This window comes from Tamandua tetradactyla, chromosome X (genome assembly GCF_023851605.1).
Source record: "Tamandua tetradactyla isolate mTamTet1 chromosome X, mTamTet1.pri, whole genome shotgun sequence".
NCBI lineage: Eukaryota > Metazoa > Chordata > Mammalia > Pilosa > Myrmecophagidae > Tamandua > Tamandua tetradactyla.
Window position 1 is genome coordinate 49,166,287 of NC_135353.1, and position 12,916 is coordinate 49,179,202.

Below are 12,916 nucleotides of genomic sequence, written 5' to 3' on the forward strand. Positions count from 1 at the left end.
GATTTATTTCATTAGTCCTTCAGAGGAAAGGCAGCTAACTTTCAGCTGAGGTTCTTTCTTATACGGGAAGGCACAGGGCGATCTCTGCTGGCCTTCTCTCCAGGCCTCTGGGTTCCAACAACTTTCCCTGGGGTGATTCCTTTCTGCATCTCCAAAGGCCTGGGTTGAGCTGCGATTGCTGAGATGAGGTATGCTGAGCTGGTTGGGCTATGCTATGTTGAGCTCTCTCATTTAAGCACCAGCCAATTAAATCAAACATCATTCAATTGTAGTAGGCACACATCCTAGCTGACTGCAGATGTAATGAGCAACAGATGAGGTTCAGGTATCACTGGCTCATGTCCACAGCAACAGAACTAGGTACCTTCACCTGGCCAAGCTGACAACCGAGCTTAACTACCACATACTATCTACCACACTAAAAAAAAATCTTTAGTCTTTGTGAAAAGAGAATAAGCACAAACAATGACTCTGATATATAATTGTGCTGATAAATATATGCTATTTTGGCTAGTTTAAAAAGTGTACATTTTATGTGGCATAACTATTTTCAAAGAGATGGCCCATCTTATAATTAAAAAACAGAATTCTGAAAGATTTACCACAACCTCTGAAGCATATAACAGCACTTGTTTTTATTTATACGATCCACCCAGTTACAGTAAAGTTTTCAAGAGTATACGTAGTTTGTTTTATTATTTCCTGTTGATTAATAACTGTATAAAAATAAGTATATTGCCCCTCTGCTCATAAAAATGATTCTATACAATGCTTGCAAATAGTCTACTGATTCAAGCATATGAAAGAAATATGTAGACATCCCTAAATCATTAAGCTAAGATGTTGCAGAAATATTAAGACTTTGTTATAATTATGCCAAGAGGATTATTCATTGAATAAATGAAAGTAAGTAATCTTCATGGACTAAGCACTAATTTTAGCTGTCAAAAGAATTAGATTCAAATCTAAGTTTTACCTATAACTAGTTTTGTGATCTTGGGCAGGTCACAGAGACCCAGTTTCTTCATTTACAAAATAAATATTCTCTACCTCACAGGGTTGCTATAGAAAGAATTCACAAGTTAATTCTTACTATCTGGCATAAAATAATAAATCTTAAAAAAACAGAAAACCTACTTTATTATAAACACTGACTGTACGAGACACTCAAAAGAAACAACAGTGAAATAAGAGCTGGTCTCTACCCTTAAGAGATTTAGAATTTTGTTGCAAACAAGACCTAGGAGTATGTGCAGGAAAACAGTTAAATCAAAATGAAAAAAAAGTTTAAGAAAACAACATAGAGGTAAATAAATGCTATAGAAATTCAATGAAACAGATCAACATTAGCTTTAGCTGTCAGGGAAGGCCTTATGAAAGAAATGGGATTCAGGAAGCACATTAAAGGATAAATACACTTTAGTTAGGTAGAGAAGTTCTCTAAAGGCATATATATAGCCGTAGAGTTCCCCAACTCTACCCTCTACACTTAGGGCTTGAACAGCAGAAATTTTGCTCATATTCTCTGAGTTGGGGAATCTAAGGCTATATGCCTTTAGAGAACCATTAATATGGGGCAGAGACCCCTCACAGTAACTGTCATGTAGATCTGTGCTGCTCTATTTGTGGTGAAAGACCAGTTTATGTTTTTAAAATTCCATGAGCCATAGACAGAAACTATTGTAAAATACAGGAAAAAAATTACTAGAAAAATGAAATGAAAATAAAATACAAGTCCACTTTTTTACTATTACATAAAACAGAAGCCCCCGTTTTATTTAATTATGTACTTTCTATTGATATATATTATATAGTCACATACCACATAATCATCCAAAGTGTACAATCAATGGTTCAAAAAATCATTATATAGTTGTGCATTTATCATCACAAGCGACTTTACTTTCTTGTGAAAAATAACATATACACAGAAAAGCAATACATTTCAAAGCACATCACAGCAATTAGTTGTAGAACAGATTTCATTCAGAGTTTGTCATAACGAACTCTGAAGATACTGGAGGCTAAAAGAAATATCAGTATGATTCAGCATTCAAATTCATTTGCTAAACTCTAATTTCTCTGCATAACTCCACCATCAACTTTGAGCTTTCTTCCTAGAATGAGTTGAGAAAACCTTCTTGACCAAAAGGGGGAAGAGAGAAATGAGACAAAATAAAGTGTCAATGGCTGAGAGATTCCAGAGTCGAGAGTTATCCTTACACATTAAGTAGACATCACCTTTTTAGTTAAGGTATGACAGAGAAGCTGGAGGGAACTGCCTGAAAATGTAGAGCTGTGTTCCAGTAGCCATATTTCTTGAAGATGACTCCATAATGATAGAGCTTTCACAATGTGACTGTGTGATTCTGAGAACCTTGTGTCTGATGTTCCTTTAATCTACCTTATCAACAGACGAGTAAAACATATGGAATAAAAATAAATAATAGGGGGAACAAATGTTAAAATAAACTTAGATTGAAATGCTAGTGACCAATGAAAGGGAGAGGTAAGGGGTATGGTATATATGAATTTTCTTCTGTTTTCTTTTTATTTCTTTTTCTGAATTGATGCAAATGTTCTAAGAAATTATCATGATGATGAATATACAACTATGTGATGATGATATGAATTACTGATCATATATGTAGAATGGAGTGATCACATGGTAAGAATGTTTGTGTTTGTATGTTGGTATATTTAACAAATAAAATAAATTAAAAAAAAAACTTTGATATTTCTCCCATTCTTTAGGGGTATTTGGGCTATGACCATTATAACTTTGGCACGTTGGAATGGGCTGTCGATAATATGGGACAGGGAGATGGAGCTATTTGATGTTCTGGAGAGGCTGGCCTCAATGCATTTCAGGACTTATCTGGTTCAAGGACCGATCTGGAGGTTGTAGGTTTTTGCAAAGTTATTCTAGTGCATGGAACCTTTGTAGAATTTTATATAATGCCCTAAGTGTTCTTTAAGATTGGCAGGAATGGTTTTACTTGGGGTTTGGCAAGTTATAGTAGGTAGCAATGTCTAACTGAAGCTTGTTTAAGAGTGACCTCTAGAGTAGACTCTGGACTCTATTTGAACTCTCTCAGTGACTGATACCTTATTTGTTACAATTCTTTTCCCCCTTTTGGTCAGGGTGGCATTGTTGATCCCACAGTACCAGGGCCAGGCTCACGCCTGGAAGTCATCTCCACGACTCCTGGATGTAATGTCCCACGTGGGAAGGAGGGAGCTGAGGGGACAATGATTTCATTTGCAGAGTTGGGCTTAGAGAGAGAACACATATGAGCAATAAAAGAGGTCCCCTGGAAATAACTCTTAGGCATACCTACAGATAGGCTAATAAGCCTCTCCACTACATATATAAGCTTCATAAAAGCAAACCTTAAGATCAAGGGCTGGGCCTATTGATTTGGGTGTCGTCCCTAATGTCTGACACAGTATCAGGGGTTTCCCCAGTGGTAACTTAAAAAAATTTTTTTAATTAATTTTTTAATTAAAAAAATATATAACAATAAACAAACATAAACATTCTTAACATATGATCATTCCGTTGTACATATATAATCAGTAATTCACAATATTATTACATAGTTGCATATTCATCATCATGATCATCTCTTAGAACATTTACATCAATTCAGAAAAAGAAATGAAAAGAAAACAGAAAAAAAATTCATACATACCATACCCCTCACCCCTCCCTTTCATTGATCACTAGCATTTCAATCAAGTAAATTTATTTTAACATTTGTTCCCCCTATTATTTGTTTTTATTCCATATGTTTTACTTGTCTGTTGATAAGGTAGATAAAAGGAGAATCAGAAAGAAGGTTTTCACAATCACACAGTTACATTGTGAAAGCTATATCATTATACAATCATCTTCAAGAAACATGGCTAATGGAACACAGCTCTACAATTTCAGGCAGTTCCCTCTAGCCTCTCCATTACATCTTGACTAACAGGGTGATATCTATTTAATGCATAAGAATAACCTCCAGGATAACCTCTCAACTCTGTTTGGAATCTCTCAGCCATTGACACTTTATTTTGTCTCATTTCACTCTTCCCCCTTTTGGTCGAGAACGTTTTCTCAATCCTTTGATACTGAGTCCCAGCTCATTCTAAGGTTTCTTTTTTAGAAATCATTCCATTCTACATATGCAATCAGTAATTCTTAATATCATCACATAGATGTATGATCATCATTTATTAGTACATTTGCATCGATTTCATTCTAAGGTTTCTGAACCACGTTGCCAGGAAGGTCCACACCCCTGGGAGTCATGTCCTATGTAAACAGGGGGAGGGCGGTAAGTGTGCTTGTGTTGGCTGGAGAGAGAGGGCACATTTGAGCAACAAAAGAGGTTCTCTTGGGGTGACTCTTAGCCCTAATTTTAAGTAGACTTGACATATCCTTTGTGGGGTTAAGTTTTATAGGAACAAACCCCAAGTTTGGGGACTCAGCCTTTTCTTTGGTTGTCCCCACTGCTTGTGAGAATATCAAGAATTCTCCACTTGGGGGAGTTGAATTTTCCCCCTTTCTCACCATTCCCCCAAGGGGACTTTGCAAAAACTTTTTTACTCCCTAGTGGTAACATTTAATAGTTTCACATTTTTTCTCACATCCCTCAAGGGGACTTGCCAATACTTTTTTTTTTAATTAATATTCCTAATTCATTAGTACAAAATCTCATAGGATATTTTAAATGGACAAACAAGTATACTGACACTGGGAAGAGACAGGGGTCAATACTCTTACTCAATATGTGGGGAAAAACTTTTCAGCTCTGAATCATTGTATTTTATGTGAAAACCAGACTTGAGATCTCATGGATCCTGCAGTAGTCAGAAGGCTGGAATGTAGCCATACAGATGGAATGTTCACCCTGAACAAGGAGCGTAAATTGGTGTCCTGCAAAGAAGTGAAGCTCAGGATGATCAGGAGTTCTAGTGGAAGACATGTGCTATGTGGCAATATGCAGTATGAGTACACAGTCGTGTTTGCTGCTGTTACTTATACTTGTTAAATTACTTATTTCACTAAAAGAGTGAATTATGATAGGGCCACAAAATTAGAACTCATTGTTCTTTACTATGAATGAGAAGGCTGCCACTGAATCAACCGCAGCCCTCCACATTCTTCCGAGCCCTCCTTTACAGTTCCTACATAAACAAAGGTTGGAGAGAGAGGCAAAAGAGGTTCAACAAGTAGTTAAGTTCAGTACATACTTACTATGTGCCTGCTCTGTGCCCATGACTGTGGTATGTATTAGGGATACAAAAGTGATTTAGACATAGCCCCTGCCCCCAAGGAACTAGAGAGGAAGGAAAGGAAACTAACATTCATTTAACACCTACATACATTTAACATCATCCTACAATATCTCATTTAGTCCTGTCAATAAGGTAGGCTGTTACTTAAGCCCATCTATATAAATGAGACTGAGCTACCTTTATTAGCTACTTACTGTGTGATTTTGAAAAAAGATAAAATCAAGCTATACTAAACCTATGCTTTAGGTCCATGGTGGCTCAGCAGGCAGAGTTCACATCTGCTATGCCGGAGACCCGGGTTCAATTCCCGGTGCGCTCATGCAAAAAAAAAAAAAAAAAAAGTTAATGGCAGGGTTAAGGGAATTTTTTTTAGAGGACAAGATAGTCTTTAAAATGTTTTTAAGCTTAGGGGAAGGAATCAAAGAGATTAAATTGAAGGTATATAGGAGAGAGGTGTAACTGATGAAGGAAAACCCTAAGGGAAATGAAGGAATGGGATTAAGCACAAATAGAAGAACTGTTCCCGAATCAAGCATCAAATCATACTCTGAACTAAGGTGGTAAGGATCAGGTATAAGTACAGCTTTAAAATGAAGTCTGTCTTATAATAGTGATAGGAGCAGAGAAAGGCCAGAAGTTGTAATGAAGTTCTTGCATCAATTTCTTCTCTAAGATATGATACCTTCTTCTCTAAAGGAAGGCAGGAGATAACGAGATATAAGGAGTTTGGTAAAGGTGTGAAACAGCTCTTCAGGGAGAATAGATTTTTGTTTAAGTTGGATTTTTTTTCATCATCACAATCGACTTCCCCTCTTTTGTGAAAAATAACATATATACAAAAAAGCAATAAATTTCAAAGCACATCACAACAATTAGTTGTAGAACAGATTTAGGAGTTTGGTATGGGTTACAACTCCATAAGTTTAGGTTTGTACTTCTAGCTGCTCTAAGATACTGGAAACTAAAAGAAATATCAATATAATGATTCAGCAAGCCTACTCATTTGTTAAACCCCACCTTCTCTGTATAACTCCACCATCAACTTTGATCTTTCTCACACTCTTTAGGGGAATATGGACTATGCCATTCTAATGTTTTCATGTTGGAAGGGGCTGTCAATAACATGGGCTAGGGGGATGAAGTAGTTGATATTCTGGAAAGGCTAATCCCTCAGCATTTTGGGACTTACCTGGTGCAGGGATCCATCCGGAAGTCATAGGTTTCTGGAAAGTTACCCTAGTGCATGGAACCTTTTTAGAATCTTATGTAATGCCCTAGGCATTCTTTAGGATTGGTAGGAATGGTTTTGGTTGGGGGTTGGCAAGTTATGGTAGGGAGCAATATCTAACTGAAGCTGGCCTAAGAGTGACCTCCAGAGTAGCCTTTTGTCTCTATTTGAACTCTCTTGGCCACTAACACCTTATTTGTTACACTTCTTTTCCCCTTTTTGGTCCAAATGGCATTGCTGATCCCATGGTGCAGGGCCAGATTCATTCCGGAATCATCTCCCATGCTGTCATAGAGACTTTCACCCCTGGATGTCATGGGGAGGGCATTGATTTCACTGGCAGAGTTGGGCTGGGGGCGAGGGGGAGAGGGGGAGAGGGGGAGAGGGGGAGAGGGGGAGAGGGGAGAGGGAGAGGGAGGGACTTATTGTTTATAAGTAGGCTAAGCTTCTCCACTACATACATAAGCTTCACAAGAGTAAACTTCAAGATCAAGAGCTTGGCCTACTGACTGGGTGTGCCTCATGTTTGACACAGTATCCAGGGTTTCCCTGGTGGTAAAGTTTAATAGTTCCATATTTTTTCTCCCTTCTCTCCAAAGGGACTTTGCCAATATTTTTTGATTATCTGCTTAATATACTCTGGGATGTATCCAGGCATTATATTAAACTATACAGGAGGAAAGGCCCTTATTTTCACTCTGGGCTCCCTGAGTCTGGATTGTTTAAATGATCTACACAGACAGACTGAATTAGATTATGTGCTACAGAAAATTTAGGTTCTGGATAAAATAAACCTTTCTTCCTTTGGTCTCAAAGAGGAGATGAGTTTCTAAAATACACGCAATGTCTTCCTTACCCCTATATTCTGAATTACCTTAATCTCGACCTGATAAACTTCATTCTTATCTCAAAGTACCAGGTTACACATACATAAAACAGCCTCTCAAAATCTAGAAATAACAATTACCACTCTGGAGTAAATGTGACTGCTATAATTGCTTACAATCTAGGCCCTTGTTTTCTTATAAATATTTTCTAAATGAGTCCATACAGTATTTGCTCTTTTGTTTCTGGCTTATTTCGCCTCACTCAATATCCCACAGGTTCATTCACAATGTTGCATGCCTCATAACTTTGTTCCTTTTTGCAGCAGCACAATATCTGATCATATATCTATACCATCATTCACCAATCTACTTCTAAGTCAAGGCATGAAGCCCCAGTTTTTTAACACTAGTTACAACAAGCATGAAATTATTCTGAAAAATTGCCATAAAAATTTCTAAATGTTCACTCTTGGTTTCTGTACTTATCTCTTCACAGACTGGTATTCTATATTTATCTCATCAGGGACTAGTAAGAAAGTTAACAGACTGGCACCAGTCCGTAAAAATGCCTATTACTCACCTGAGACAAATAGGTAGCTGGGGAGACACTAACTCCTATTATTATTCCATTCTAATTTCACTAAAAAAAAAAAAGAATGCCAGGAAAGTCTATAAGAATTTTAAGATTTCTTAAATCTTTGCAACATGTCCAATGTCTGTCATTTTTGTAATCCTGTTTTCCTGTACCAATTAGTTATTGTGACACAGGAATGAGCTAGAGGGTAATAGCTTCAAATACATGTGATTTGAATCCCAATGCTCCCACTCCCTAGCTATGTGCCTCTAGGCAAGTTCCTTAAGCAGTTTTCTTTTAATCCATGTTAAGGAAATATCAACTATCTCATTAGGTTGTTTTGAGGGTACAAATAGAAATCACATGTTAAGTACTTAAATTTTGTACTCCAGCTCCTAAAATACTATCTGGCATATTGTGATGATGGTGATGATAATGATGACAACGGCTAATATTAATAGAGTGTTTACTATGTTCTAGGTAAATTCTTTACATTTACTTAGTCAGTTAATCTCCCCCTATAGCCTTATGAGGAAGCTTTTTTAATTATGCTGATTCTGCAAAGGAGGCATGGTGAGGTTAAGTAACTTGCCCAATGTCACACAATGTCCCTGTAAGGGACAGACTATGGAGGATATGAACAGAAAGCCTGGGTCCAGAGCTCATGCTCTTAACTATTGGGCCATATCTCCTCTATGGACAGTAAAGTGATCAAAAGATATGGTTTGAGTGAATGAAAAGTACTTATAAAATATAAAGCAATTACATTTGTATAGATTCTCAACAGTTCCTAAAACCACACTGTGAGGTAATGACTGAATGTTACTTTAATAGGAAGAATTTATAGTAATCCGTCTGAGGCTACATTCTAAGTAGAAATATTAGGGGTCAAGTTCAAACCTTCTCTTTTTATGTTTCAGAAGGAAACAAGGGAAATGGCCAATGAGACAGGAAGTGAATCAAGAACATACAGTATTCCAAAACCAAGAAAAATATTTCAAGAAAGATAATTAGTGTCAAATCATCAAATGATAGAGAAAGTTTAAAGTAGAATCAGTTCAAAGAAAAGGTACTATTCTGACTAGAAGGTGGTCAACAGAGATCTAGTTTCTTCAACTTACTGTTACATTTCAGGAAAGCCAATGTTGAAGAGAAAAATAAAATGAGAAGACGAAATGAGTGCAAAATTCCAATTATGTGCTTTGTACGTACTTCTTATTCAGGGTTAGATTCAGGGTGAGTATGATTACCAGATTACAAACCCTTAGCTTTCCATCGTCTGCCAATTTAGGGAACAGGATGGGGGAGGAATACAATGACACAATTAGGGCTCAATTTAAGAATGAGACTACCTATAACCACAGTGAGATCCAAGTTTTTTCTGGAAAGACATAATGGATGGGTTATGAAAAGCAATCAGAACACCTAGGTAGGAGAGAAGAAACAATTCATAAATGGAGTAATTCAAAAGGTGGCACTCAGGGGAATTCCAGGAAGATGGTGGTAAAGGAGAGATCGATTTCACCCCTGCTCCAAAGAACAGCTAGAGAAGGGACGGAAAGTGACTGGGACATTCCAGGGTGTAAGTGACCCGGGAGGATTTTCTACACCACATAGGGAAGCCCTGGTTGCAAAAGCTAAAGAATTGAGGCGCAGAGAACCAGAGACCATCCAGCTAGTGCAAACAGCCCCCTGTGTCCATTTCCAGACAGAGGCCTGGAACCTTCAGTACTGCATGGACAGGGAGGTGGGGACTAGGAAGTAAGCCAAGCCACACCTTTTGAATGCACTACCCTCACGTGCACTGCCTGTGACCTATGACTCCCCCCAACCTGAACCCCATCATCTGGCTCCCTACTGTGCACCAAGTGCTCCCACCCCGACTCACACACCCTGCATGCGTTCCCACCCCACACTCCCACTGTGCAAGTGCATGCCCGCCCCAGCCCAACCCACCTCTCCTGCAAGCACACAGTCTTGCCTCTCCTCTCTGGAGACTCCTGCACCCGCACCCTGCTCATCAAGATATTTACATGCTGTGAAGGCAACAGAAGATCATTAAGCATACCATGATGCAGACAGATATAGCTCAGCCTAATGACCAAATTAAAAAACTAGAGGAAGCAAAGACTTTAGAACAACTAATCAAAGATGCTCATATAACAATACTAAAAAGAATCAATGGGACGGCTGATGACATAAAGGAGATCAAAAGACACTAGGAGAGCATAAAGAGGAATCTGAAAGAATAAATAGGAAAAAAGATATCACAGAGATTAAAGATGCAGTAGACAAAATTAAAATATACTAGAGACACAACAGATTTGAAGAGGCAGAAGAAAGAATAAGAGAATTAGAGGACAGGACAACTGATTTTGAACACTCAGAACAACAAATGGCGAAAACGGTGGGAAAATTTGAATTGGATCTCAGGGAAATGATGGACAAAACAAAATACACAAATGTAAGAATCATCAGTATCCCAAAAGGAGAAGAGAAGGGTAAAGGGCTAGGAAGATTAGTTGAGGCTATAATGGGGGGAAAATCCCAGCACATAAAATGGACATAAATATGCAAGTCAAAGAAGCTCAAAGAACTCCAAATAGAATAAATCCAAATAGTCTTTTCCCAAGACACATACTAATCAATCTGTCAAATGTTGAAGAGAAGCAGAAAATCCTGAAAACGGCAAGAGAAAAACAATGTACTACATACAAGGGAAACCACATAAGACTGAGTTTGGCCTACTCAACTGGTGCTATGTAGACAAGAAGGCAGTGGTATGATATATTTGAGATCCTGAAAGAGAAAGATTTCCAGCCAAGAATCTGTACCCAGTCAAATTGTCCTTCATAATGAGGGAGGGATTAAAAATTTCACAGACAAACGGTGAAAGAATTTGTCAACAACACAACAGCCCTACAAGAAATAAAAAGGGAGTTCTGCCGGCCAAAAATAAAGATAAGACAGGGAGGTCTGGAAAAGGGCACAGAATTGAAGAGCACCAGTAAGAGCAACTTAAAGGTTAAAAAGAGAAAGATGGAAAAGAATATATAGATCTGACAAATAAAATCCAAAGGATAAGATGGTGGATTTAAGGAACACTTTCCCAGTAATAACTTTGAATGTTGATGGTCTAAAGTTACCATTTAAAAGTTACAGATTGGCAGAATGTATTCAAAAAAACATAACCCAGCCATATGCTGCTTATAATACAATACAGATGGCTAAAAACCTCATTCTCATTAGCTATAAGGGAAATGCAGCTCAAGACTACAAAGAGATACCACCTCACACCTATAAGAATGACTATTAAAAAACAGGAAACTACAAACGTTGGAGAGGATGTGGAGAAACTGGGACACTTATGCACTGCTGGCGGGAATGTATAATGGTACAGCTGCTATTGGAAGACAGTCTGGTGGTTTCTTAGAAAACTAAATTTTGAGTTGTTGCATGACCAAACAATACCACTACTCAGTATATACCCAGAAGAGCTGAAAGCAGTGACACAAACAGAGATTTGCACACTGATGTTCATAGCAGCACTATTCACAATCGTCAAAAGATGGAAACAATCCACGTGTCCATGAACAGACGAATGGATTACCAAAATATAGTACATACATATGATGGAATATTATGCAGCAGTCAGACAAAATGATGTCCTGAACGACATAACAAGATAAATGAGCCTTGAGGACATAATGCTAAATGAAATAAGCCAGATACAAGAGGATAGATACTGTATGATTCCACTTTTATGACCATGGTAAAGGTAAAATCAGAGGCTTATAATATACAACATAGGGGACCTAGAGATACACAGAGGCTTGAGATGGGTGAACAGTTAGCTAATGAGGTTGAACTTAATTGTAAAGTGAATAAATAGAAGTGACAGCAGTTCACTAGTGGGTCTATAAGTAATATCATTATATTAAAGGTAAATATGATTGTATAGAATTGAACAGACTCATGTGTCCCACTGATTAACACTACAAATATAAATAAGTTCTTGCATAAACTACTGCTAAGGTATGAAAAAAAAGCTGGCATTCAGGAAACGTCTGACTTTCCAAGAGTTATGAGTGATATCTTTATGGTACCTGAAGTTCTCCTGATACAGTTTTAAAAAACAAAAAAGAGACATTACTGGTATCTGTGATATTTCTGTGAACTTAGGAGACTTTTCCCAACTCAAGGCTTTTATATTTTAGCGCTTTTTCAATTTCTTAAGAGATTTTAGGTTCTGCACACTATTAGGTTTTAATACAAAGAAAGTTCAAGGTATGCAAAAATTCCAAAAGTGGGTTCATATTTCAAACACCTTATATGAAAATTTAAATGTCTCTTTAAATTCTGGCAAAATTGTTAAGATATCTGATCAATGGCGAATACCCCTTACTCTTGAAATAATTTTTCTCTCTTGAAAAAAAAATCAGAAAATGATTTAACATTGATTAACAGATTATAATTAGAATCCTACATTAATAATTTCATGAATTATAAGACTAGTCCCAAAGTAGGCTTGATTAGATAGATCAAACTTTACCTTTATAGTTGAAGTCATATCCATTCTTCAGAGGACAGATATTTTACAAAATTACTGCTTATAAAAGCAAAAGGTAACAAATTTATAAGCAGATCCAGATAGAAGCCATTAAGTAATATAACATAAACCTTTATTAGCCTATTCTGGTGGTTCTCTTTTTTAGGTTAATTTGTAGACAATGCCCGTAAAGTATATATAAACATTTAAATACATGAGGGTGTTGACAATCCTACAAATAAAACATCTGTTTTAATCCTAAAGTTATAGTTACATATAAGTAATATGCAATTAAGTATTTCTTACTTTAGACCATGAAAGATCAAGGAGATCAGCAGTGTGTCCTTTATATTTGCAAAATGGTCGTTGCCGAAATGGTGCATTTTTATCATCAGGATCTTCATCTGTTCCGCTGCATACCTATTTAGACATAAGACAAACGTTAAAAC

At 37.2% G+C, this 12,916-nt stretch overlaps 1 protein-coding gene across 1 annotated transcript in view; it reads right to left on the minus strand.

The window, feature by feature from the left end:
- WDR44 (WD repeat domain 44) overlaps positions 1-12,916 on the minus strand; it is a 115,758-nt gene that overhangs the window by 12,547 nt on the left and 90,295 nt on the right. Inside the window, exon 13 of the mRNA XM_077145698.1 lies at positions 12,774-12,887. Coding sequence (XP_077001813.1) covers positions 12,774-12,887 — 114 coding nt within the window. The remainder of the gene's footprint in view (positions 1-12,773; positions 12,888-12,916) is intronic.